The 26,345-nt window shown below is 40.9% G+C and overlaps 2 protein-coding genes and 1 long non-coding RNA gene across 10 annotated transcripts in view; 2 read left to right on the forward strand and 1 right to left on the reverse strand.

The window, feature by feature from the left end:
- The first annotated feature begins 175 nt into the window (after positions 1-175).
- On the forward strand, positions 176-2,383 carry LOC117140669 (zinc finger protein 91). Its single transcript, XM_033303720.1, has 3 exons — positions 176-481; positions 559-1,844; positions 1,912-2,383. Exons 1-3 carry the CDS (start codon positions 275-277, stop codon positions 2,153-2,155), a joined length of 1,737 nt encoding a protein of 578 aa, XP_033159611.1. The 5' UTR covers positions 176-274; the 3' UTR covers positions 2,156-2,383.
- Positions 2,384-2,888: 505 nt separating this feature from the next.
- The window catches only part of LOC117140604 (tyrosine-protein phosphatase Lar), a 115,817-nt gene continuing 92,360 nt past the window's right edge, over positions 2,889-26,345 (forward strand). For 7 of the 8 annotated variants that reach the window (XM_033303636.1, XM_033303670.1, XM_033303618.1 and 4 more), the window contains exons 1-2: positions 3,158-3,435; positions 20,446-20,519. The gene's annotated coding sequence lies outside the window, so the exon portion shown is untranslated. Of the gene's footprint in view, positions 3,013-3,157; positions 3,436-20,445; positions 20,520-26,345 lie in introns of those variants that run through there. The other variant, XM_033303626.1, reaches the window with a different exon arrangement.
- Positions 20,259-24,908, reverse strand: LOC117140692. Its single transcript, XR_004459431.1, has 3 exons — positions 24,244-24,908; positions 23,186-23,291; positions 20,259-20,351 (listed from the first exon to the last, which is right to left on the reverse strand). It is a non-coding gene; the product is annotated as an uncharacterized LOC117140692 (long non-coding RNA).

A 26,345-nucleotide genomic window follows, 5' to 3' on the forward strand; every position in this document is an offset into this window, starting at 1 on the left:
TCCGGTTGCTGATTTAAGTTGATTTAATGTCTGATGATGAAGCCAGTCAACATAGATCTTACAATTTGACTTAAAGCAGGAGGTCAATCCTTTTCTATTTGAGAGTATCCAATTGAACTCAATTAATCCGGCTGATCTGGCAGCACCTGCAACGCTGGTTCCGGCTCCAGTTCTAGTTCGAGATCCAGTTCCAGCCTGATCCAGCCATCCAATCCAATATGTTTACGCTTTATATATTTATTTGTTTATTTATAACCAACTGCTGAGCTCCGCGATGGCCGCCGCGCAGGTGGAGGAGCACGCTGCTCCGGCGGCTCCCCATGACGATCCAAATCCCAGCAGCGACTGGCGTCGGTGGTGTCGCCTGTGCGCCAAGGACGACTTGCAAGGCAACATGAATGTGTTCCTCAAGAACGAGGATTCCGGCGAGGCATCCTCCATGGAACTGGCCACCGCCATTGGCAAGTACTTCTGGGTGAATGTGAGTGCGCTCCTCGTGGCTTCTTGGACTTCCACAAGCTAACCAGTTTCTTTTGATATCTCTTGCCCTATCATCAGATAACTCGAGGTGAAGAGCTGCCGGAGACGATATGCAGTGAGTGCCTGTCGCTGGTCAACTCGCTGGTGAATTTCTCGGAACGGATTACCCGCGTGCAGAAGCTTTACTGCATCCTGCAGAGCACGCCCAGTCAGGAGAGGCCAAATCTCCACGAGCTGCGCTCCAAATTTGGTTTACTGGACGAGGAGACGCTGACTGAGGTGCACTATGTGGACAAGAAGCCGAAGTTGGATGAACAGCTTGAGTTTCTGCCAGAGGAGTCGGCTTACGAGCTGGCAAACCCACTGACGCCAGAGGAAAAGCAGGAACACGAGGATCAGGAGCAGGATCAGCCGACGGAGGAGCCCGATGAGCAGGATGCCGACTACGAAGCGAATGGAGATCATGTACTAATGAACCTGTGCGATGTCTATGGCATTCAGGAGGATAACTCTACTGCTGGCAGCTTGGATGGCTCCTCGCCCAGTCCCGAAAAAGCTATAGAGGATGCAGCAGACTCCGAGAAAAGACACCAGTGCAGTGAGTGTTTGCGAAGCTACGCCTCGGCCAAAACCCTGCAGCGCCACCTGCGACAGGATCATGGCCAAATTGAGCCCGCAACCGAGCAGCTGCAATGCCCTGATTGCCCCAAGAAGTTTCGTCTACACTACCAGCTGGAAAGGCACATGAAATGGCATGTGCCCCTGCCCAAGCGCAAGCAGTACGCCTGCAGCAGTTGCGACAAGAAGTTCGCCACCAGTGCATCCGCCCAGCAGCACGAGCAGTACATGCACCTGGATGAGCGGCCGCGGCCGGTGATTTGCGAGCAGTGCGGCGTGGGTGTGCACTCGATGAGCGCGCTCAAGGAGCACGTCCTCAAGCACACGGACTACGCCCCCTTCGAGTGCGAGGTGTGCAAGAAGTGCTTTAAGTCGGCCAACCGCCTGAAACACCACAAGGAGACGCATGATCCGCACAAGTACATCTGCCCAGAGTGCGGCATGCAGCTGAATTCGCGGACCACTTTGAATCGCCACCGGCTGGTGCACACGGATCAGATGCAGCACAAGTGCGACTACTGCGGCCGGGAGTTCAAGCGCGCCAAGGCGCTGAAGAATCACCTCATCCTGCACACTGGACTCAAGCCGTACTCCTGCGACTTTTGCGACCGCACCTTTGCCAACGGCTCCAACTGCCGCACGCACAAGAAGAAGTCCCATCCCGAGGAGCTGGCTGCCCAAGAGGCGGCGGGCGGCGGCAGGTCGCACAACAGAAATATACCCAAGCTGGAGGCGCTCAAGGCATTGTAGGTTGACCAAAACCGTGCATATGATGGCAACTTCTAAATAATTCGATTTCAATCCCGTTTGTAGCACCAAAAACAAGGACAACCTGTCGCCCGTGGCCACCAAACAGAGCGGCTGCTTCGCTTTCGGCAAAAAGCCGAGGCCAGCCACCAAGGATACTCCAGCTTCGAATCCCGCCGCCATCCAAGATGCTCAGCCTGAGCCAGCGCCTGATCCCGGAGGGGAGAACGCCACCCAGCCAGATCCCCCAGCTGCGGCTATACCCACGTTAGATAATATTTATAACCATATCATGATCGACTATCGCTGACCCCCCACTTGAGTTCACCCTTTCAAATAGCACAAGTTTCAAGTTTTGTTTCCAAATTCGCCGTATGTTGTGTATTTAAAGCTGTTTAAAGATATAGTCGATTGTTTTGCATACACTAGAATGTGTAAGCCGACTTAATTATTAATTTAAAGTGTATGAGCTAATGTAATTAGAAAGAGAGCTTCTACGGGAAATTAAATATTTTGCTTATGAGTAGGAAACTTTCTATTTCGGGTACATTTTATTGTTTATGGTTCCGGAATAACTCAAGTGCGCGAGCGGGAAAGTGGGATTTGAACGCATCCGTGGCCGGCGCATGTGCTCTGGGGTCCGGAGTCGGAATCTGAGGCGAAGCGAAGCCACCCCCATTTGAATCCTTTCCTGGTATAAAGGAATTTAGTTCAGTTGACAGCGTGCGCCTTCTCGTGTCCTGCTCTTGATGAAAACTTTTGCCGAAAACCAGTGAATCGAATTGAAAGCCGTTGAGATGTGTGAAAAACCCAAGCAAATAATCCCTGAATCCAAAATGGCCAAATTGGTCAGTAAACAAAGTGGGGAAGAGGAAGTGTGAGACGCACTTTGCTCCGACGTGCGAGCCGAAAAATCAAAAAATCGATTTATCCCCCAATAAAAACAAAGTGCACTAAATGCCCCAAAACTCCCGATGAACTTCAAATAACCAAACTGGGCTGCGAAGTGTGAAAAGTGAATTGAAAACCGAATGCTTTACGAAAAAATAGTCTTTCAATTAAATATTCAGTGAAATTCGTTGAGAGTGGGAGAGAAAATCAAACCAAAAGAGCAGGCAAAGCAGCTGACACAAGAACCTAACAAAGATCAAATCAAAAATACGAAGTGTAAGTAAAAAAAGTTCTTTAACAAATTGTTAACGTTACGAAAAGTAAAGTTTAAGTAAATTAAAAGTGCCTGCGCAACCCTGGTCCTCGACTCCACAGCTGTTTCTGTGCCTCCCCATCCCTGGTTTCGGGTTTTCGGAATCAGTTCGCTCGCGAACCACACGAAAGAACAACACCAACATCGCTTTGGCTGCGCGAAATTATCCAAAAATTATTGTTTTTCGTCACTCTCAGCTCGTATTTGTTGTGCAAAGTGTTGCTATCGGTGTTCTGAGTAACCGCCAAGTGAGCGTTTTCGAATCGCACCCTGTTTTTCGAGACTTTTTGTCGGCGTTTTTCCCACTTGTTTTTTACGCACACTACGCGCCCGTGCATGTGTGTGTGTGTGTTCGAGTGTCCGTGTGAATAAAAATCGATTCTGTTGTAAGTTTTTGCCATTAATTACTCCGCCACATACTAAAGCCACTGCTCCGAATCGATGAAAATGTGTAACATGTGTGCGAGAAACCCAAGACTCCAAACCCAAGACCCAACACCCAGCAGCATGGAAATCCCGTCGTGCTGCTCGCAATTGTTGTTCCTAAACCAAAGCGAACCAAACCAGTCCCATGGAAATAGTTGCGTGGGCGGACTCGAAGTTGGCCAGCGGAGACGGTGGCAAAGTCCCAGAGTCGCCTCCAAAATGTGCCTGGTGCCCGTAATCCGACGCGACAGTGCAGTGCGCCTTCCGAATCGGTGCAGCAAGCCCGGTTTTAACTCTTCTTCATTCGGCGATCTATGAAATCCAATGGGTTGTGATTGTGTAAATCAGAATGTCAGGATAGATGGTCCATAAAGATAAGAAATAGAGTGCCTAACATTGCCCAAAATAAATTAAGTTATTAGTATAACTTAGCAGGGTCATTTGCCCAATCGGTTTGCATTTCCAATGCAACCCTTTTTTGTTTGTACTTAAAGATTCTTTATCCATGAAATCCAATCAAAAAGTATCTTCCAAAGAGCGTTGCGTTTGCTATATGTGGATCGGAAAATCTTGATTGATACTGAATACCAAGTTTATGTCTTAAAACATGCCTTATATTTATTAATTGTTTAGATAAAAATTTAGATTTATTAAATTGATTAGATCGAGAAAGTTTATTATTAAATATGCCCAAGCCTTGTTGACACTTATCTCATTTAAGCATTTGCTGCTGAAGTTTCTTGGAATCACACTAAAAACTCAGAACATAAATTGCTTATCCTTAAGTCTCGCGAATGAAGTTAAAGTTGCTGAAACTGGACGTTTTGTTAAATTCACTACCCAAATTCAGACCGAAAGTTGGAATTAAAACGCGGGCTCCTTGCGAAGTGGAAGATGCAAACAAAACTTTGGGCGGGGGCAGGAAAAATTGGATAGAAGCCGCGAACCGCATTATCTTGTTGGCTTGACCCAAATTGCAACTGCAACCTCTGAACTCCCGCCTGTGGCCTTTGCTTTGTCTTTGTGCCTCCAACTTCATTGTCCTTCTGGTCCCGAGTTTGGGCTCCTTGTATTTGCCACCCCAGGAAGATAGCTGCTCGCACTCTGTTTTTTTTCTGCGATTGCCTTCTTTTTATCATTTAATGTGCGGCAAGTTAATTGCCGAAAGAACTTTGCCAAGCTGTTGCTGCTGTCGCCTTTTATCTGTGGCAAGTTCTTAAAGTGTCTCTTCCAAGCCAGCGCCAAACTCATTTCAGCCGGGTCGAAATTAAAAACTCGCCCGCCAGCCTCATTAGTTGGCAATTATGGGGCCAAATGGCTTGTCAAAGTAAGAATTTCCTTATTGAAATTGTTTTGCCCTGCGGAAAAGCGGAGCAGGATTCTCCAGTTTTCCGGTTATCAATAGGTTCGCTATTTCATTTTCCACTTTCCTTGGCCGGACTCTGGAAACGCTCATTTCCTCTCGCTCAAATGACTTTTCATTTCTATTTGGCGAAGGCGGAATTTTAATTAGATGTTTTAGCTGAATACACACGACACCCGATACACCCTAGTGTGGAAACTAGCTGCCGCCTGCAACCGGGATGCATGCCCCTTGGAAAAGTTTGCAGTTTTCCGTCTCGGGGTGGCTTCAAGTCCATTGACCAGGGTAGGCATCCCTAAATCCTTGCTTTGCGGGGGTGGAAGCCAATTGATTTCTGGGGGTTTCCCATCCTGTTTGCAGCCCCGCAAATAAATTGCGAATTTTAAACTTATCTGGGGCTAAGATCAGGATCAAGAAGGGCAGATTGGTATCAGTTTGAAATAAGTAATCTTTAATTGTAATCTCAGAATGCAGAATTATAGGCAAAACGACCAAAGATGTATTCTTTCTATTATTTATGTACCTATATAGTATTGCAATCAGCAAACAAGAAACCAATATTTAACCTTCTAGACAGAAAGCAAGCTTATTGATAATTATGTCAGCGATTCGTACCGATAAATTACTTATCTATTATCAAACATTTTGGAATTATTATGTTAACATTCAGCTCTAATCTAATTGGGTCATGTTGCCAATGGATTTGTGGAATTTAAATATTCCCCAATGCTGAATTATGGTAAACTGGAAATATGAATATTTGGCAGATTATAAACGCAATATTTATGACGACACCTAAGTGTGCCATTCTCGCATCTGCATACAGCATCTTTAAAGTGCCTTTTCTTATCTAAATCGAGTGTTCTTTATTCTTGTCAGCTGCTCAGCTGGCGATCCAATAAAAGTTGACTTGCAGTGCTCTCTGCCCCATATCAACACTCATAAAATGGAAATAACTCTTGCCAAACGCGGCCAACTAGCTTTTTATCTTGGCCGTTAGTCAATTTTATTTGCTATCTATGTGTGTGCTGCCATGGCTGGCTTATTTGGCTTCTTGAGTAGCGCCCACGCAAAACGTTGAAATTTAATCCACTTGGCATACGCATGCAAAGGCCCTTTATTCACCCATTGATAAGCCTTGGTCAACTTTGTGCCATGGGCTTGGGCAGGTGGAAAAGTGGTAGTAGGTGTTTGCTCCACTTCAGTGATTTTTGACTATAAGTGCATTTCATTAAAGCAGTTTGATCAGCCTAAGAAACTCGTGGGTTTTATAAAGGGAAAGCTAGGCTATAAAGCATTTCAGATAATTTAATTCTTTAATTACCTATACTCATTAGTCGTAGAGCTTAAGGGTATACTAGGCCTGTTGAAAACTTAAACTATGCAATGTAAGGACTACTCTTTTTTTATCTTGCTTGTACATTTCCAACGTGTCACATAACATTTAGTTTCGCTCTGTTGTAGCACGAATCCTTAAACATTCTATGTTTTAACAGTACTATAAAAATGTGAAAGCTTGCATTTTCCTTTCAGTCTTAAAGTTTCATATAAAGCTTTTAGATCACTGTGTAGACTTTTTCAAAACTGGTATAATTTTATGAAAAGAGCTTTACACAAAAAGTTGTAGCTTAGTTCTTAAAAGCTCTTACTAACTTCACCAAAAAGCATTATTAAAACTGTTATAAATAATAAATAATGAGAGTTATAGAAAAACTATAGGTATAATGGTATATAACAGTAACATAATAATTATTGTGAATTTTAAGAAGACTGTGAGCTAAGGCAAAAGTGCCATAAAACCATTTTGTATAGAAGTACGCAGTGCGAAGTGAATGAATATCTGTTATACATCCTTAGTTCTCAACCCCTAAGTATTCATTTCTGCCATAAAGCACCCCGAAGCGAATCAATGCACCGAATTTCCCCTTCGCTAGTGCCAATGTTCAAATAGTTTTTTTTGCTCACTCAGCTGCGAAGCTAATGAATGAGCTGAAAGTGCACATTCCCCTATTTGAAATCCTTGGAGTGCCTCACTTCGCCGGGGTTTCTGCGGAATAGAAAGAAACTAGTGGCACGCATATAAATTGCACGTTATTACCCGGTGCAACTGAAACTGAAGAATCAGACAGACATTGCATCCCTTGACGGTCACATTTTTTGCAAGTATTTTTGCGCATTTGCATTTCGCACTAACTGAAAAATAAGCAGCCCAGGGAAAATGAGTAAAAAAGGCAAAGCTTTTACTTTAATTAAATGCGTGCGTGTTGGGAGAGTCCCAATTTAGATTTGCTCTGACTTTGTTCTATATCCCCCAGATGTTGCTCCCTTGATTAACGGCCGCTCGAGCTCCTCCGCTCCTCCGCTCCTCCACTTGCCCGCTCCTCCTCTATGCTCCTGGTCAGAGAACTGCAAGGGTGGCACTTTTTTACCACTCGACTCACACCCTACAATTTTGTGTGCGGGTGCTACCCGCCACGCACATCGCGGGTACTTACAAACACACAGTATAAATCTGAACATGCAGACAAGACACCCCGTTGTGCGCGCACCCGAATCAATACGGTGCTCTGCGTCGCGGGTGCCGATCACACACTGCCTAAAAAGGGATGAGTGAGAAAAACACTTATGGGTTTACCGTTAAACACATGGGTGTTTCCAAAAATACTCGGGTGTTTCCAAAAATACTCGAGTGGTCTCGTAGGTAGTCGAGTCACAGACAAGATGCGTAACTCCATACGTTTTACACTCCATACGTTTACACACTATACTTTCGGCGTGGCTCTAGACTTTGTCGAATACTTTGTAAAATATGCCCTTCATCTTATTATTATATATTATTATAATTATATATATTATATTATATTTTATTATATTATATATTATTAATATATATATATATACGTAATTTAATTATTATATATATATATATTATTATATCTTATATATATTTAATTAAATATTATTATATATTATTAACGTTATTATTATTTAAATATAAATTATAGTAAAAATAATAGTAATAGTAATAATGCTAATAGCCGAATCTATGTACATAATGTCACAAAATTCATTTCAAAAAAGACTTTATGTAAGAATATTTATCATTAGAGTATTCAGCTAGCGACGTTTGAAAAATTAATAAGCCCGTTCGAAACGGGTGGCACCCATTGAGTCCATCAAAGAGCAAAGACATGAGCACAAAAATTTTCTTGGGTATTCCCTTTTACCCTTCATTTCTTATACCCGTCACGCTTCCTCCCATACAAATTTTAGGCGTACAAAAAATGACCAGAGAACTGCAGCCCGCATACAAAAAATGACGTGCGGCCGATCGTTGACTGTGCGTCCACTCACCCAAATGGTTATTGCGCAGCAGGCCTCGGGTGGTTTTTTTACTCGTAACAATAACACCACGTTGGTAAAACACTCGAGTATTTTGTGTTGCCGCAAGTAGGGTGTCAAAAAACACGGGGTGCCTAGAGTACCGAGTGTTTATCGGGTGGACGTAGAGTGCGAGTGGCGGGCTGCAGTTCTCTGCTCCTGGTTCCCCGATGATTTTGCATAGCACACTTTTATGCTGATTGAGTGCGGCTTATCTGCACTGCCTTATGCCATATGCTATATGCTATATGGTTTATTCTGCGTGTGAGGGAGTGCGGTAAGCCCGCCTGAGTTATGACATAACTCAAGCGATGGTCGTTTATGTCAATTGTAAGCAAATCAGCGCTCGGGCATTATCCATAAAAAAATGGAGAGCGAATATAAGATGGCAACCGCAGCGAAAACCGAGACAAATGTCATTATTAAAATGGGCATAAAAATAACAAATGACTTCTGCACGAATGTGGAGCGAGGGCGGATCGAAGACTCCATTCTACTTTTATGCCTAGTTCTTACAAAAATTCAAATGGCATTGAATACATTTCAATACTTGCATGTAAATGGTTTATTTTAATGAACTCTTACGTTGATTGGCTTAATAAAACTTCGATTGCTTTTAAAAATGCCTGAAACTAACCAAGATCGCCCAACAAAACCTTAATGTTCTGAGTTTTTTGAACAACAAATGCTATTTTGATACCATCCCTCGCATTTTGATGGTCAGACGCATCCTTTAAGCAATAAAATACCAAGCTAAAAGCCCTTCAAAATGACACAGAGAGTTGTTTGTTGCTATTGTAGCTGGTAGCTGGTAGATGGGGCGGCTACTGCTGCTGTTGCTTCGTTCGGAGCCAGTGCTATAAATTTGAAGTATTAAAACAGATATCGAATGGATTATTTTAAATATATGACCGGCCATATATTCGAGGCAGACATGCCATTTCATACAAAACCCGCAGACGCAAAGCCGGCCACCGAAAAACTGCAGCCTGTGGTAAAAGCAGGCGAAGGCCCATTGATGCTGGTGCAGCCAAGGCGAACCGAATCGCAATTAGCCTGCTGCAAGTGCCTCCTCCCACACCCACCCACACCCCACTCCCACCCACACCCTCACCCACATATCGTTATCCTAGTCGAGTGTTGCTACAAATTTCCATCAGCAGCAGCAGGAGGATCTCCGCCCGCTCAGCAACTTCCTTCTCCGCATCCGCATCCGCATTAGCATTGCCAACTCTCGAAGCATCACAGCTGGCATTTTCCGCTGCGTAATCCTTTTATTAATCCCTTGGCTTGGTCTAAAATCCTTTACACTGCTGTTGGCACTTTTGCAAATCATGAAAAAGAAACCGCAAGCTTAAGGAAAATGTGTAGTACAAGTGCAGCCTGTGGGCTCGACTATTTTATGCCCATTTTTTGTTCCGGAAGAATCTATTTCAGTTTTACTTTTTCCAAAGCTAATCTATTTGATTAGTTTTTAGGATTGGCCGCAAGCTTAAATATGCTTAAATACACTCAAATGACTTTATAGAGGGCTTGTCCCTTAGACTTAGTATTCCCGTGATACCCTGTAATCGCTCATGGAGTACCAGCAGCGAACCTAGGAAAATCTCCTTGGCCACTTGACTAAAACTCGCCTGCTTAATTTTCGAAAAATTTGTTGCAATGCTTAGCGTAAATTAAAAATTAATTGGCCACGGGTAGATATCCTTTACCCTCGCCAGTGCTCCAGTCCCCAATGTAAGCCCCTTACCCCTTTCTCGCTCCGCATTGTGAAGGAATATTTATGCCCGACGTGTAATTTGTGTTGATTATTTTGCCTTGTTTGTTGTTACTGCCGAGCGGAGCAGCTGCGCGTCCCGGCCAAGTGCTAAAAAGTATTACGCATTTCTCGGCGTATGGTTTTTTAATAAAGCGAATTAATCATGACCTCGCCGGCAACTCGCCGGCAACAGAGGGACCAAAAGCTGTAGACCGAGACGAAGCCTTCGCGGGCTCCCTTTTGCCAACCGGCCCCTTTCATCTTGGCAAGAAGCGCGTTCAACATTAAATATTCAAAATGCACTTAACGAAGCATAGCGCGTAAACCGATAGCCAAGCTGGCCCAGGACTCCGATGGGTGTTGTCCGCTGCGCTAAAAACCCTTTTTAATGCTATTGGCACAAGGTGCTACGTGAGCATCGCTCCAAGGCGTCCCGACTGACAGGGGTCAGGCTGAGATTGACCACGATGACAGCTCAAAGAAGCTGGGTTCGGAAAAATCGAATTTTTGAAATTTAAAAGATGGAATCGTTTGCCCATTTTTTGCCCATGTTTGCCCACCAATTACTTTTTTTTGCCCACGTCCAGTTTTTGAGATATGAATTTTCGAACAAGTTCGAAAATTTTCGAAGATCAAAAATTTCACTTTTTTCAAAAATTTTTTTTTTTAATCGCAATAACTTCGTTTGCCCACGTTTGCCCACCCTTTAGAATTTTGAAATTTTCGAAAATTTTCAAAGATCAAAAATTTCACTTTTTTCAATTTTTTTTTTTTAAATCGCAATAACATCGTTTGCCCACGTTTGCCCACCCTTTAGAATTTTGAAAAAATTTATACTTTAGAAAATATAAGACATTCAAGTTTACCTAGGTGTCTTTGCCCATCCTTTGAAATTAATTTTTTTCGTTTGCCCACCCTTTAATATTACATTTTAACGTTTGCCCACCCTTCAAAATTATTTTTTTTCGTTTGCCCACTCTTAAAAATAAAAAATTTCGATTGCCCACCTCTTAAAAATAAATAATTTCGTTTGCCCATCCTTTAAAATTAGTTTATTTCGTTTGCCCACCCTTCGAAATTAGTTTTTTTCGTTTGCCCACCTTTCGAAATTAGTTTTTTTCGTTTGCCCACTCTTAAAAATAAAAAATTTCGATTGCCCACCTCTTAAAAATAAATAATTTCGTTTGCCCATCCTTTAAAATTAGTTTATTTCGTTTGCCCACCCTTTAAAATTAATTTTTTTCGTTTGCCCACCCTTTAAAATTTTTTTATAATGTTTGCCCATCGTTTAAACTTAGTTTTTTCGTTAGCCCACCTCTTTAAAATAAATATTTTCAGTTAAAAAGTTTTCCCACGCCTTAAAAATGTTTTTTTTTTTCGATTTTCTACTTATAAAACCAAATTTGTACATATGTATGTAATAACTGTAAGTTGTGCCGCCAATTTACATATCTTAGGATCGGCGGACAGAATCACTAATATTATATGATTATGATGAACACACATATATATATATATATATACAAAAAACTATATATATACATATGTATGTTCATCAACACTTGCATGAAATTTATCAATGATTAAGAAAAATTTATAAATTGTAAGCGAATGATTAACATTATATAAATATTAAAGAAAAAACTGTGTAACGGGTTGCGATCTCCTTATGTACGTTCATCATAATCATATAATATTAGTGATTCTGTCCGCCGATCCTAAGATATGTAAATTGGCGGCACAACTTACAGTTATTACATACATATGTACAAATTTGGTTTTATAAGTAGAAAATCGAAAAAAAAACATTTTTAAGGCGTGAGAAAACGTTTTTAACTGAAAATATTTATTTTAAAGAGGTGGGCTAACGAAAAAACTAAGTTTAAACGATGGGCAAACATTATAAAAAAATTTTAAAGGGTGGGCAAACGAAAAAAATTAATTTTAAAGGGTGGGCAAACGAAATAAACTAATTTTAAAGGATGGGCAAACGAAATTATTTATTTTTAAGAGGTGGGCAATCGAAATTTTTTATTTTTAAGAGTGGGCAAACGAAAAAAACTAATTTCGAAAGGTGGGCAAACGAAAAAAACTAATTTCGAAGGGTGGGCAAACGAAATAAACTAATTTTAAAGGATGGGCAAACGAAATTATTTATTTTTAAGAGGTGGGCAATCGAAATTTTTTATTTTTAAGAGTGGGCAAACGAAAAAAACTAATTTCGAAGGGTGGGCAAACGAAATAAACTAATTTTAAAGGATGGGCAAACGAAATTATTTATTTTTAAGAGGTGGGCAATCGAAATTTTTTATTTTTAAGAGTGGGCAAACGAAAAAAAATAATTTTGAAAGGTGGGCAAACGAAAAAAACTAATTTCGAAGGGTGGGCAAACGAAATAAACTAATTTTAAAGGATGGGCAAACGAAATTATTTATTTTTAAGAGGTGGGCAATCGAAATTTTTTATTTTTAAGAGTGGGCAAACGAAAAAAACTAATTTCGAAGGGTGGGCAAACGAAATAAACTAATTTTAAAGGATGGGCAAACGAAATTATTTATTTTTAAGAGGTGGGCAATCGAAATTTTTTATTTTTAAGAGTGGGCAAACGATGGGCAATCGAAATTTTTTATTTTTAAGAGTGGGCAAACGAAAAAAAATAATTTTGAAGGGTGGGCAAACGTTAAAATGTAATATTAAAGGGTGGGCAAACGAAAAAAATTAATTTCAAAGGATGGGCAAAGACACCTAGGTAAACTTGAATGTCTTATATTTTCTAAAGTATAAATTTTTTCAAAATTCTAAAGGGTGGGCAAACGTGGGCAAACGATGTTATTGCGATTTAAAAAAAAAAATTGAAAAAAGTGAAATTTTTGATCTTTGAAAATTTTCGAAAATTTCAAAATTCTAAAGGGTGGGCAAACGTGGGCAAACGAAGTTATTGCGATTAAAAAAAAAAATTTTTGAAAAAAGTGAAATTTTTGATCTTCGAAAATTTTCGAACTTGTTCGAAAATTCATATCTCAAAAACTGGACGTGGGCAAAAAAAAGTAATTGGTGGGCAAACATGGGCAAAAAATGGGCAAACGATTCCAGCTTTTAAATTTCAAAAATTCGATTTTTCCGAACCCAGCTTCATTGAGCTCACGATGACGAGTACTTTACACTTCACGTCGTTTTTTCGATTGGGGAGAGAAAGTATACACTTTAAAGTTATTCATATAGGTTTTCATTGCAGTTTTTTTTCGTTTATTTATACTATACATTTGTAATTTGAAACTAATCGAACAAAATTCAAAAATTTAATTAATTTTGTCTAAAGAAAATGCTTTTCCACTTGGGTAAGGACATTCTGGAGTCCACACAAGCCCCACTCTATCGTCTGCTCTCCTCTCGACGTTTTCTGCTTTTTGTCAAAAATATTGTAAAATCTTTTTGAGTTGGCGGCACTTTATCAACATTAGCGTTTCTTGTTGCCCTTTCAACGATGTTGTTATTGCTGTTGGGTTTGGCTGCTGATGCCTTTTTTCACGCACCACGCGCAACGGGGTTTTGGGCAGGCTAATTCAATTAGCTTGACTTTGCCACTTAAGCTTTGCCTTTTAATAATAAGCAGACGGTTAAGTACTTTACTTAGCAGGGCAACCAGAAACTCGGCTTGTGGGGTCGGGAACACGTTTAAATTGCAAGCGGGCAGAGTGAGGATTGAGCAATTTAGTGCTTTTAACCTATCGGTTAATTCAGGACTTGACTCGTAAATCATGGGCGCAAAAAGAGGAGCGAGCTCGGATGATGGGAAGTGTGTTAAATGTCAATAAAAGGAAGGCCAACTCCTGCTGAGTATAAATGTCAGAGTCAACATGTCGTATGCGCAATAAATGTCATCAGTCGTCTGCTTCTGTGTGTGTGTGTGTGTGTGTGCGAGGTGCGTGTGTTTGTGTGTTTGGGCGCATGCTAAGTGGGCGTCATATTCCATTTGCTTGTGCAATTGCACATAAATCAAATAAACAACTCAATTGAAATGTTAGAGCACTAATTTCATAATTATATTGTCATAGCCATTATCCTCCATACATCCATTGTATCCTGCCAGAGTGTTTATGAGTGCGTGTGGGTGTGTGTGCGGTTGTGTGTGTGTGTGGGAGAGCGGTAGAGAGTGAGGTAAGCAAGGCAAACAAACAAAGGCGTACCATACTTTTCCGAGCATCGTCCGCCACGTTTCCACCTTTAGCTTAATGAGTAAATCGTAAACTAATTGCAAGATAATTAATTTTAATTATTTGTGTATTTTACTTGTATTTCTTGGCCACCCCTTTCCCCATTTCCCCTACCCCCACCCTGTCCCCCATCCCCACCAAATGGCATAATCAGACGGGAGGCCAGAAAAAGCGGAACCAGCGAAACCATTAAAAGCACATTAGCTTGTTAAGCGATGGTTCACCTCTTCGCCATCGCAATTCCCCGCGGCCACCGACGAAAATTCGGCTCATAACTTGGCCAACAACACACGTGCAACTTTCGCCTCTGTTTGTTGTCCTTGCCTTGTTCATACATCATTATCATTAAAGCGTTAAATTGTTCTGTTGTCTTAGTATACGTATTATGTATAAATTGCCTGTGTTAGTTGGAGTTTTGGAACCTGCACGTTCAACCGAATCGAAACGCAACGACTCTCATAATTTTGTTTGATGATTTGGGTTTGGTGGATGTCGTATCGTGTTTCTAATAGAGTGCCATGGGAATTTTGTGTTTTATGATTATTTCTAATAATGGGTTTAGTTTGGTATTGAATAATTATGTTTATGCCGGCACATCCAATTAAGCTCCTGAAACTAGAAGGTTTTTGAATAGAAGAAATTTGAGTATTTTATGGAAAAAATGTGAAATTATCAAACCAAATTCTCTGCAGCATTGACGATTTGTTTTTTTTGCAGTATTGACCTAGTTTACCAAAATAGAAAGCAAAACATTCCAGCTGCTAATCTTGGGAACATCCCGCACTTGTATGCTGCCAAAAAAACAGAAAGGAAAATTAAGCCCCTCGGAAAAAGGCGAAACTTTCTGGTTACGTTTCTAATTTTTCTTGTCATTCGCCTGGGCTTTTCCGTCCTTCAGATGTGTTGTTGATGTACAGTTACAAGTTTTCGTATATATGTGCCATACTTTGTACATGTCAGCATTAAATATTCATGATGCACTCGGCGGTACATACAGGGGGCACAGGATACAGGACACGGGCTACAGGATACAACATAACGTAACATCTTCATACGCAGAAAAGACGGCTACACTTTTATGCCTTGAGGCATTTCGTCTGCAAAATGTTGGCACTAGTTTATTTATCGTTACACGCTCAGTTGCGGCTAATACACAGCCTTACACACACCCCACACACACTCTCAGTGGAAGATAGAGTCATTTGGCACTGCCATTAATGTAGCCGCTAAGTGGCTATGTCATGCTAGGCCGCTCCAACTCCCCAATTTGTATCTATGGCTGTATAAAAAAGGAAAAAGTGGGAGAAACTGAACCGCATTCGAAGTGGGGGCCACCAAGATTTCCGGCTGAAAAGGGTGCGTGCCTGGTGCCAACTGAAAAAAAGAGAGATGCCGACTGATGGGCCTTTGCATATTTCATAAGCAATTACTAAGCAAACCCAGCTTTTAGCCATTTGTCGCTCCTGCGATGATGACTTACCAGCGTAAGAAGTATATATATATAATATAAAAAATATCAACAAAGGGCCAAAAAATTAAATCGCCACTCGTCCAACTGAATTGGCGGCTCAAAAGCGAGCCACATAATTTATGATTTCATTTTATGACAGCACACACGCAACCCTCACATTCTCCCCGTGCTTTTGTTTCAGCCTTTTTAAGTCATTGCTTCCTATTATTTTCTTATTAAATTACATCAAATTGCTTTCACTTCAGCTCGCATGGGTGTGTGTGTGTGGGTGTGGCAGTGTGTTCGCAGGGTTTGCGGCTCCTCAGAGTTCAAAGCGATTGACAACCTCCTCTCAAATTCCATCCCATTAAAAGATGATTTCTGTCGTATTACATTTGCGAAAGTAATAAGCGTTCTGTTGATTTTTATTATTAATTTTTGTGTGGGGCTCTTCTTCGTGTGGATAATAAATTTGTTACACCGCACTCATAAAAGGGAATAACCCAGGGCAGTAAATAAAATGTAGAAATCTCTAACCGAGAGAGTTTTTGAATGAGAAAAGAAATGGAAGAATTTAGTCCAAGAATTGAACTTTTTGTTAAAATAACATGCGACTTTGGTTAACATCTAGCTTTAAGTCCTTGTAGCCAGCATAGATCTGATTGATTCATCCTTTTCAAATGTCCAACTGCCCGGCTTTATACAGAAAGCCGTGCAGGACACATTGTGCCAGGCTATCAGGAGGCGCAGCAACACATTGCCAAATTACGACTTGATTATCTCGCCAAGCCATCACTAAACAAAAGGCAACAATTATCTTAATGTCAGGTGCAAGAAATTAATGTCCTGTAAGCACATTTCAACACAATATAACTAACGAAGACTGGGACCATGACTGCGTCTATGAGTATAACGATGTCATCGCACTTAATCTCCGATAAAGGCGTGCGTCCTTTGTCCTCCGCCCCATGTCCTTCCATAGGCGCAGAGCAGCGAGCAGCAGGCACAGCAAGTGAGCAACGAAATATAGATTAGAGAAAAGGTAACGACAAATCGCTGCCAGTCTGGCTTCAAATGCCTCAAACCCATTACACCCTTAACTTTTTTGCTACCTTTTCCACGCTGCCTTGTCGTTGGGTGTCATCTATTTGTATTTTTATGTGCTTACTGTCAACGCAATAATTGACTAACATTGTGTTTCCTTTGGCTTGGCGAAAGCAGTGAGTGCTCCGAGGTGGCCAGCCAGGTGGGTAGCTGTTGACATCTCAGGTGAAAGGAAAAGTAAGTGCCAGGAAACCGGAAAGGTTTCAACTTATAAGAGGGCTGTCTGTGTTCCAGGGTTTTTCAATCCAAGTCACAAAAACGCAGATACACAACGTACGCTTTTAAGAGTACGATGTAGTATGCCTAAGATTGCTCACCTGATTATTGATAGGCTTAGTGGGAACTAGCCTTAGAAGAGGCTTGTCTTAATAGTAACTCTTTGGCAAAACCCTCGGCAGCCAATATTTCTTGCAGTATTTTTTATGACTTAAACAGGGGTAAACTCCTGGCCTTTATGCGTTTCCAATGCATTGGACTGAGGCAATATACAAGCGGAATCGGTGAAGCTTTTACGAGCAACGAGCTCACCAGTGAAGTCCACCTGTTCAGCATACAAAACTAGGAATCGTAGTCCCTCCGGAGTCCGGACTACCCTATCATATACATATACATATCCATACTGGCGACCAATTTCTGGTGCGTGGGGAAACCAATTTCCGTGGCGCAGCACTTACTGCTATTTTGGTAATATGACCATTTTATGGCTCACGCATGTGTAGGCGTTTTGGGAACGAGGAGGTGCTAAAGCTAAACACGTACTACAGGGATAGGCGGTAGGCAGTCTCCTCCTGCGTCGGAGGATGGGCAGATGAAATATGTGCACAGCAGCAGCACCTGCCTTTTTAATGAAACAATCTCTGCAAATATGATATTTTGTATGCAAACATGCAAAATATTGTTGCGGGCCCGCCAAAAAACCCAGGAACGTAGAAAAGCGCACTCATCATAAAAATAAATAAGCCACGGCTCATGCTGAGCCATTTTCGGAGGACTGGAAACGGAGCACTACCTGTGCTACCTGTCCCAAAAAATAAATAAATATACAAATATTTGCGCTGGCAATAAGCCGAGTGAAAGGAGAAAACTGTACTGTTCGCTCCAGAAAGCGAATTCCCTGGAATTTCAATAGATTAAGAACAGTTCTTAAAGATATACTCTACCAGGGGGGGACTACTTTTCTTTTACTTCATAACAAGACACCGTTAAAAACTTGGGGCATTCCTTTCTGTCCAATAAGAAGTCAACTGAGCACGAAGCACTTAAAGTCAAAGGACTTCCATTTTTAATACATCAAAACCTTTGAGTTGTCAGCTGAATTCTAAATAAGAACCCATTTACGTAGGTATGTTTTTGTCATATTTATTTACAAGCAAACACCCCAAAAAAAAAAAATAGAATAAAGAATGGAACTTTGTCACTTCGTGTGCTGGCACTCAATACTCGTTTGAGATATTGTATATCAATAATTCAATATTTATTTTCATTTTTCTCGCAATTTTCGGTTTCTTATTTTCAGCTCAGATGAAAGTCGTAACGAGGAAATTTAATCTTTTTTTTACGTTGCTTTTTTGTATCTTCACCTCCCGGCATTTCACTTCCTTGTGCCTTTTCCCATTCCCAGTCCCCCAAAAAGATACGCCAATATCTTGTGTTTTCGTGGATGGAGTCCAAACCCAATTAGTTGACGATGGCGACGTTGATATTTGACATCCCGGCAAACGGAACTGACTGGGTAGACCTCCTTAAACCAGACATCAATTGAAAATCGTAGCCTCGAATTGTACAAAATGTATTTGCCAAATAAAGTTTATATAAATAATGGTCATCTATACTCTTCGTTTACTCTGGTTTCCGTTCCTGGAAATTGATAATCAAATCAAGTAATAATGCAGAAGGAACTATATCGTGTTTTTCATTTACTTCGAGGGCTGTGGCTTTGTCATTTAATTTCCTTCTTTTTGGGTAAATAATGTACTTTTGTTCTAGCTATGTTGTGCCTTGATTTTATGTTTAGAAAATGTAACTAACTTGAGTTTGTATTCTTGAACATTATTATGATGTACATAAGTACAGTTGTGTTTGTATTCATCAAGATTTCTGTTTATTATTTTGCAGTTTTGGGAAGTACATCTGCTTAAATTTAAAAGCACTTTATTCTTAATTTTTGCTTCGCCTCTTTTGCATTTCCTATCAGGACGATAGGACGATATCTTCCTGTCCATCTGTCTGCCCCCACAAATCTATACGGAATGTCGAACATGGAGCGCCTGCCGCCCACCCCACTAATTACAATTTGGAGCCCTGATATTTCTCAAGCTTTTCTCTTTGGTCATTTGCACACTTTACATGGCTCCATGTCTTGTAGTCCCCGAGGAGGACGACATTTGTCCGGTTGTCCACCGATGTGTCCTGCAGCCGTATTATACCGCCCAACGTTTCCGTTTCCTCCTGCGCTCCCCACCCGCCTTTCCAACGAAGCTGTCAACAAATTAACTCTGACGCTTATGGGGAACCGGGGGAACCGGAAAGTGGGATGGGGTTTTGTGGGCCTCGGATGGGCAGCGAAGGATACAGTTTTCAGGGCGATTGGGCTCGACATGCTTGGCATGTTTTGTTGGCCAGTTTTAGGCGGGAATATGTGTCGTAAATTCACCCACACATTTCCCAAAGGGCTCAAAGTGCCAGCTGCCTTTGGCCACAAATATTGAACAATTAGCTCTGCTGCTGGCCAACATTTGCTGGTGATTTAAATTTTTCTCCCCTATGCTTTCCGCCAGGGATTTCTTTAAATGACTCCCAATGTAACTGTCGCTTTTGGGCCCTCTTATGGCGTTCTAAAGAGCATTTGAGATTCGTTGCGTTTGAGCCACCTTCGCCTTTGCTGTTTGCAATTGCTGGGCTTATAAACGATATGTATATACATTTTTTGTATAAATAATTCTGGTACGTGTGGTAATGATGCCGACACGTGACAAGGCGACAACAACGTGGAGCGAAGGAGCAAAAGGACCAAAAGGAGCAAAAGCAGACGGAGCGCAAAGTAGACAAAAGGCGCTGAAACCAGATATATTTTTCGGGAATATTTATTATGGCCGCCTGCAAAGGTGTATAAATTTGCATGAGAAACTGCCTGGCAGCTGGAGGAAAGCCACTGCCTCATGTGGATGTCTCCTTGAGCAGGAGAGTAGCACTGCATAAACAAATAAACAAACAATACATAAATTTTTGAGACCAACTTGAATGTGGGTGGGGCTCCTTATGCCGAGCACGTTCTGCTGCCTTTTTGATTTTGTCCTGCTGAGCTCCTCGACTATTGTTCTTGGATTTTTTATTTCCCTTCTTTTTTCGTCGGCTTGACATTGGCTTTGATAACAGTAATAATCATAATAACAAGGGCGTATAATAACAATCATTTTGTGACCTCTGAACGGTGTACACCTCAGCTCAAATCCACCCCCCGTTTATTAACAAATACAATTCAGGAGTGTATTTTTTATAGACTGTATATTTTATTTTTTTTCTTTTACAAAATTGCCTTATTTATGGCGATGTTCATACGCATCGCAGTATTGATAGGCCATCGTCATCTTCATTTTTGGTAGGATCTGCAATAAATGGGGAACATAAAAAACATTTGTAAATTAGAACAAATTTGTATATACATTTATTATAACGTTTTCTTAACTGTTCTATTTACAGGTGATGCAAACAAAACGAACATTTCTGTAGAGCTAAGAGGTCGAAAAAGTAAAACAATGACTATGTTCCAACACGTGAGTAAATTATATTAAATCATATTTTATATTCTGGTACTAATATTTAAAGAACTCTTACATAAAATTTAAGAATATCATGTTTAGAACTGAGATATGCAGTGTACTAACAATATAAAAAATACACCAGTTCAACAAAATGAGTTAAAAGATTATATATAAAGCGTATATAAAATAAAAGAACTGCAAAGGTTTGATTGACAAAGAATTGAATATTAATAAATGAAATTTCATATTATAATACGTATTGCTGCAGTGATTACAGTGTGATTCATAATAAGAGCGATGAACAAAAGTTATGTTCTATTTATGAAGGAAATGAACCCTTCATCATTTTCGAAATGGATTTCCCTAATAAACTTGAACCCTCAAGAAATTTTAATTCTTTTGCTTTCTGTATCTTTTCTTACTCTTTTGCTGTTCTATTCGCTTCTACCCCTTTTTTGCGTATTATTTCTTGGAGGAAAAAAGAAAATTGGACGAAAATTTCTTGGTGGTTAGGTTTAACGAGCAAAAGGAGCAACCCTTCCAATAACTATTGAAGGAACATTATCATTTTTTCTATGCGAAAGTTCTTCGCTTGGCTATCACATTTTCATCTCTTGCTCATTTGTCAGGACTTGTCAAATCCGGTCAACAACTTAGCACACCCTGAGCTATTCCCAAGGAGTTTATTTCTGCCAATGCTCCTTTTTTTCGATTATCAATTCGCATACGTGCCACGGCAAGCTGGAGAAAGCTTTTCAAGTGTCTAGACTTCTGACAACTATGGAATGAATGCAGTAAACAGTTGCCCAAGAATATTTGCCTTTCACTCAAAGTGTCCAGGGAATGCGGGGCGGAGTGATTTGGATCTGCTCGGAGAAAAGGACCATGTATCCTGGCTTAATTACTGCGCCTGGTCAGCACAGGAAGGGGAGGGGGCAGGGAGTAGGGGGCAAGGCCCCAATCGAACTGATTTGATTGTGGGGCGGCTCGTTTAATGCAATATTCCCTTCATAAAGAAGCCCTTTGTGTGTGGGTGTGTCGCTCGCATGCGGGTCCTTTCAAAAACTTTGTAAACCGGTCAGGGATATCCTTGTCATACGGCTCTCACACACACAAAGGCAACAAATTAAACTGTTCCTATTTGCAAATGAATTGTGCGTGGCGCAATTTCGCAGAAAACTTTCTAAGGGATAAGGCAGGATAGTGGATGCGATTGGGACTGGGATGGTTTGCACAAGGCGCACACGTTCCTTCCGCTTGAAATAAAATAAGTAGTATAATACAGAAGGCAACTTTGCTGGCATCGGAATTGAAATGAAAGAAAAGAAAAGGATTCTTGGGCCACACACACACAAAGAGGCGAAGAAAAAAGAAGCTTGTATCTCTGCCGATATCTCTTTGTGCGTGTCTCTGTCTTGTGTCCGTGTGTGTGTGAGCTCTGTGTTCTGGTGTCCTGGCTCGCAGAAACTTTTTGTGAGGGCCCAGGACCTTTCTGGCGCTTCTATGCCCAATTGCTGGTGGTTAGCCGAGCCCGTCTGCGTGTTCTGGTCGCCAGTCAATTGAAAATGAAATTGGTAGAAGTTAGCAGAAGCGGGAACACGGCCAGGACCAAAACCGAAAACTCTTCTCCTGGCGTGCCTCAGTGTGTGTGTTGGGGCATCTGTTCCTTGAAGTTGTACGATGTCGGGGGAGTGCAGGGCTACGTGCGGACAAGCATGCATAATGAGGCCCACGATCCTTTCACCTGGATGCGGGTTACCCCTACAAATTAATACTAAAGAGACGCGTAAAAGTATGCAACGCCGAGTGGCAGGGAACTACGTGCCTGCTGCATGGTCCTTTATCCTCGCAACTCTTGTCTTGTTTTTATTAATACTTCCCGCTACTTTACTCTTTGATCGTAAACAAAAAGGACACAAAATCGCGTTTTTTTCGACGCATTTTTCGTCCATGGTCACGTCCCTTTGTTTGGAATTTTTATGTTTTATGGATACCAGTTTTGAGTGCATTTGCTTGTTGCGTTCACAGCGCACATTTCCCTCCTATTTGGCTTGCTTTGTCATTTTTTACGATTTATCAGCCAACGATTTGGCTCACACACTTTGTGACAGATTGTTGAAGATTAGTTTGGCTGGAGTGGAGACTCAAGGAATTGCGTGTCAGAAGGGATTAGCAAGTTGTGGGGTTTAGTGCGAAAAAATGTGTAAAGCTCGCATTATGGAAGAGATTATTGAAAATACACTTCATCTAGGTATGGTGAATAATTGAAGAAAACATTGGACCTGTTAAAAGGTGCTTAAGTTGTTGAATCCCTTAATTTAAACATTCGAAAAGTGTGTCATTAAGTCATATTATTTGTGCATATTCTCAAAACCAAAAACCTACATTTAATAATTATTATTTGACCTTGTATTCTAAAATGTGCGCTTTGATAGGCTGAAGCTATAAAACATCTATTTTGCAACATTAATAACTGATTATTGTTATTACTAATCATTTTGCCAATTTAACTACTGTATGTATTTTGATTTTTTGTGATGTTATTAAGGGTGTCGATTGTCAAATTAAAAGAAGCAACTTAATTGTAGTAAAATAAAAATATGTAAGAGCAAATGCTTTTTTTAATTATTTCGCAATTTATAAATAAAAGTTTTGAAACTGAGTCAACGTGTACTTACTTTTTGTAACAGAAAGAGGAGGCAACAAATGGATAAATCAGTCTTCATTGCAAAAAGTTAATTTGTCAAAACTTTTTCATCGCATATCAAATAGCTCACATCGCATCTGAAAAATAAAGAATATATATGCTCGGTTAAAAAATAATTTTAAGGTGTCTATAGTGGTAAATATAAAATATTTCTGCTCGGCACTTGTATTTATGTTAAACTTAATGCGTTTGTTTTTATCAGCTGCCTAATTTTGTTTGCTTTTGATAACGAACACGTTTTTTTTTGCATTCTCAATTCAAACTTTTTAGGCCTGAAATGAGATTCGCATGCAATTGTCATTTTTTCCAGTTTGACCATTTCTGTGCACTTATGCAAATATATTTGATATCGAACTTTTCATCTGGAATTTGATTTTAGTTTTTGCTGCTTTTTTGCCATGCGAATATATTTAAATCCAGCTCTCGAATTGACAGTCCTTGATCCCAATAAATGGTTACATGGTAATTGTTTGCCAATAGCAAAAACAAGCAGTGCGTTTGTCCGAAATAATTAAAATCTTGTGCAGTTTTGAAATTTTTGTTTGCCATGCTTTCGAAGTAATTTCACTTGTAAATTGAAATTTCGTTGTTTCTAACGAGAATTTCTATTTGTCCTCATTCTGTTGTCATCATAAAGATGTTTAAAAGCATGCAGCAACATATTTCCACTTTAACTGCATACTTATGTACTATTATTAATACTATATTGTGACACGATGGGAAACACATCAATACATGTGCCTTGTTTATATGGACCTTCCTGAATTTAATTATCTTGATTTTTATGCTGATCACTCCTGATTGCACTTATTGTGTGGATTTTTATTGAATTCTCCGCAGCCCCTTTACTTTGGTGGCATTATGGGCGAACGCACTCACAGCAAAAGAAATCGCACATAAAATTTTATTATGACACGCCAAGCACTCCAATTGTTTCACGTTAAAGCCGCATAAAAGTAATACATAAATAAGGAAGTCGGAGAAGTAACCAGAAAAAAAGAGATAATTTCTTTGAGGCGGGATACTCACATGAGCAACAAATGCAGTTCATCGTCGCATCCTTCGTTTCCTTGGCTTTTTCTGTTGGCGCTTCCCAGTTTTTCCCACGGCGACTGCTGTGTCGTTTACATATCGTTTTTGGCCCTCATCTCCTTTTTCTGGGCCACGTCGCGCTGTCTAAACGATTTACGACACTTTGGCCAACTGCCTCACGCACACATTTGCAATATTGTTTGTTTGTAAGTTTGTGTGCGTTGTGCGGGGGCGATGTGATATTAGCATGTAACGAACACACACACACACACACACAGAGAGAGATGCAGGAACAGGAGTTAACTTGGCCAAAAGGCAACACAAAATGCCGCACACGTTCGTTTTTATTATGTTAAATGTCTCCTGGGGCAGGAACATCAGCATCTGCGAGTTGTTTCCATCTGTTCGTTGGCTTTCTGCCTTCCCTTTTCTCCTGTCCTTCCTGTTGTCTTCTGACTTTTGGTAACTGTCACTTGGCTTGTTACATTTCACATTCACTTAGACTGCAGGATTAAATCTGGAGCGCGCCAAAAATCAACTAGCCAGGAAAATTAGCACAGGCCGTTTCTCGCCTTTTCCTGCTCGGCACTGTGCTGGTTCGCCCTCCTGCGAAACGTCCTGCCAGCTCGTCCTTTCAGCCGATTTCAGCTTACTGCCCGCCGCTCCAGTTGAAACTGACGACTGGCGAACGACGGTCAAAGTCAATGGCGGGCTTTTCGTGGACGCGATTCGCTTTTCACCTTCGTCGTCGACGGGCTCGGTGTTCAAAAGCCGAACATTTCCGATTCACCCACGTCGAAAGCTCGTTTAGTCATCTCACCAGGCTCTCTTCGAGCGAGTCCTTGCTGAGCAGGATTGAGTTGGCTTACTCGCCAAATTGCTTCTCTTTGGTTTCATGTTCTAAGCCTCGCAGGACTCAAAATTCCGAGTTGAGTGAGTCTGTTCTGTAGCCTTTGAGCATTTCAAATGCGTTTACAGTTCTCAAATAAGTCGATACTCTTAGCACCTGCAATTCGAGTCCTTTTTAGTATAAATGTTTTTACCCAGCGAGCACTTCACTCTAAGAGAAACATTGCTGCTTTTGCTATAAAAGCACTCAGTCATTATCTCAATGTTAAATAAATGAGCTCGAATCGAGCGATTTTGCGACAGGCAATTTAAAACTGGAGTTACCATTCTCATGCATTTATAAAAATTAAATAATAATTTTTATAATGTTAAAGAAAGTGGGATTTTCTTTGTATCAAAGTAAAATATTTTTTGAAACTCATGTTAAAAAGGATTTTTGATAATTATTAAGAACAAGAGTTATTTTTATCAAATTTAGAGCTAAAATTTTCTTTGCACTCAGCTTCATAACATTTTAAAATGAGTCCTTTTTGAGTGATATGTAAAATCGCTCCGATTTGTGTGCTCTTAACATTTCCCAGAATGGTTGGTCTATTCGTTTGAGTTATGAGTACAAAGTGAGTACCTTTTGAGTGGCCATCCTACGGTGTTTCTCTTCCATCGCTCGCAGCTTCGGCTGGCGAATTTCTCGGCTTTTCCGCTCTCCGGGAAAACCCACCACACTCGGCGCTCGGTCGGCGCATCCTCGGGCTCGCTGAAGGACTCTTCGGGTCGAGTGGCGACTCACAAACGCACACACTGAACGCGAGGAAAACACGAGCGTTGCTGCTAGGAGCCTTAGCCAATCGTAAAAGTTTTGTACGTATTTAGTACAATTTCGGGATTTGGCAGGATGTAACGAGCGTGTAAGAAACAGAGCGCGTCCTTCTCAGCCGTGTGTGTGCGATAATCGGGCAACAAGCAGCGCGACAACAAATTGTATATTACACAAAATTCGCAAAAAATCCAACGAATCGTTTGAATCCAATATCGAGTGATATAACATAGCACAGATCGTACTCGGTTATAATGCAATAGCAAAGAGCCGCAGCATTTCGAAAATCCGGCAAAGTGATTTTGGCCAAGTTAACCAAAAACCAATTCGTCGAAGTCCTCGGCTTGCCTCGGTTCAACCCCCTTCAGCCCCTTCTCCACTATCTTGTTGTTGCCGCCGTACTCGTACATATGTGCACTTGTTTTTGTGAGCGTGT

Source organism: Drosophila mauritiana, chromosome 2L, assembly GCF_004382145.1.
Source record: "Drosophila mauritiana strain mau12 chromosome 2L, ASM438214v1, whole genome shotgun sequence".
NCBI lineage: Eukaryota > Metazoa > Arthropoda > Insecta > Diptera > Drosophilidae > Drosophila > Drosophila mauritiana.

Excerpts from the sequence above, each read along its gene's own strand:
- LOC117140669 (XM_033303720.1), top strand. The coding sequence starts at position 275 with ATGGCCGCCGCGCAGGTGGAGGAGCACGCTGCTCCGGCGGCTCCCCAT. Across the intron at positions 482-558 it reads GCAAGTACTTCTGGGTGAAT|ATAACTCGAGGTGAAGAGCT; the intron begins GTGAGTGCGCTC and ends CCCTATCATCAG. Across the intron at positions 1,845-1,911 it reads CTGGAGGCGCTCAAGGCATT|CACCAAAAACAAGGACAACC; the intron begins GTAGGTTGACCA and ends TCCCGTTTGTAG.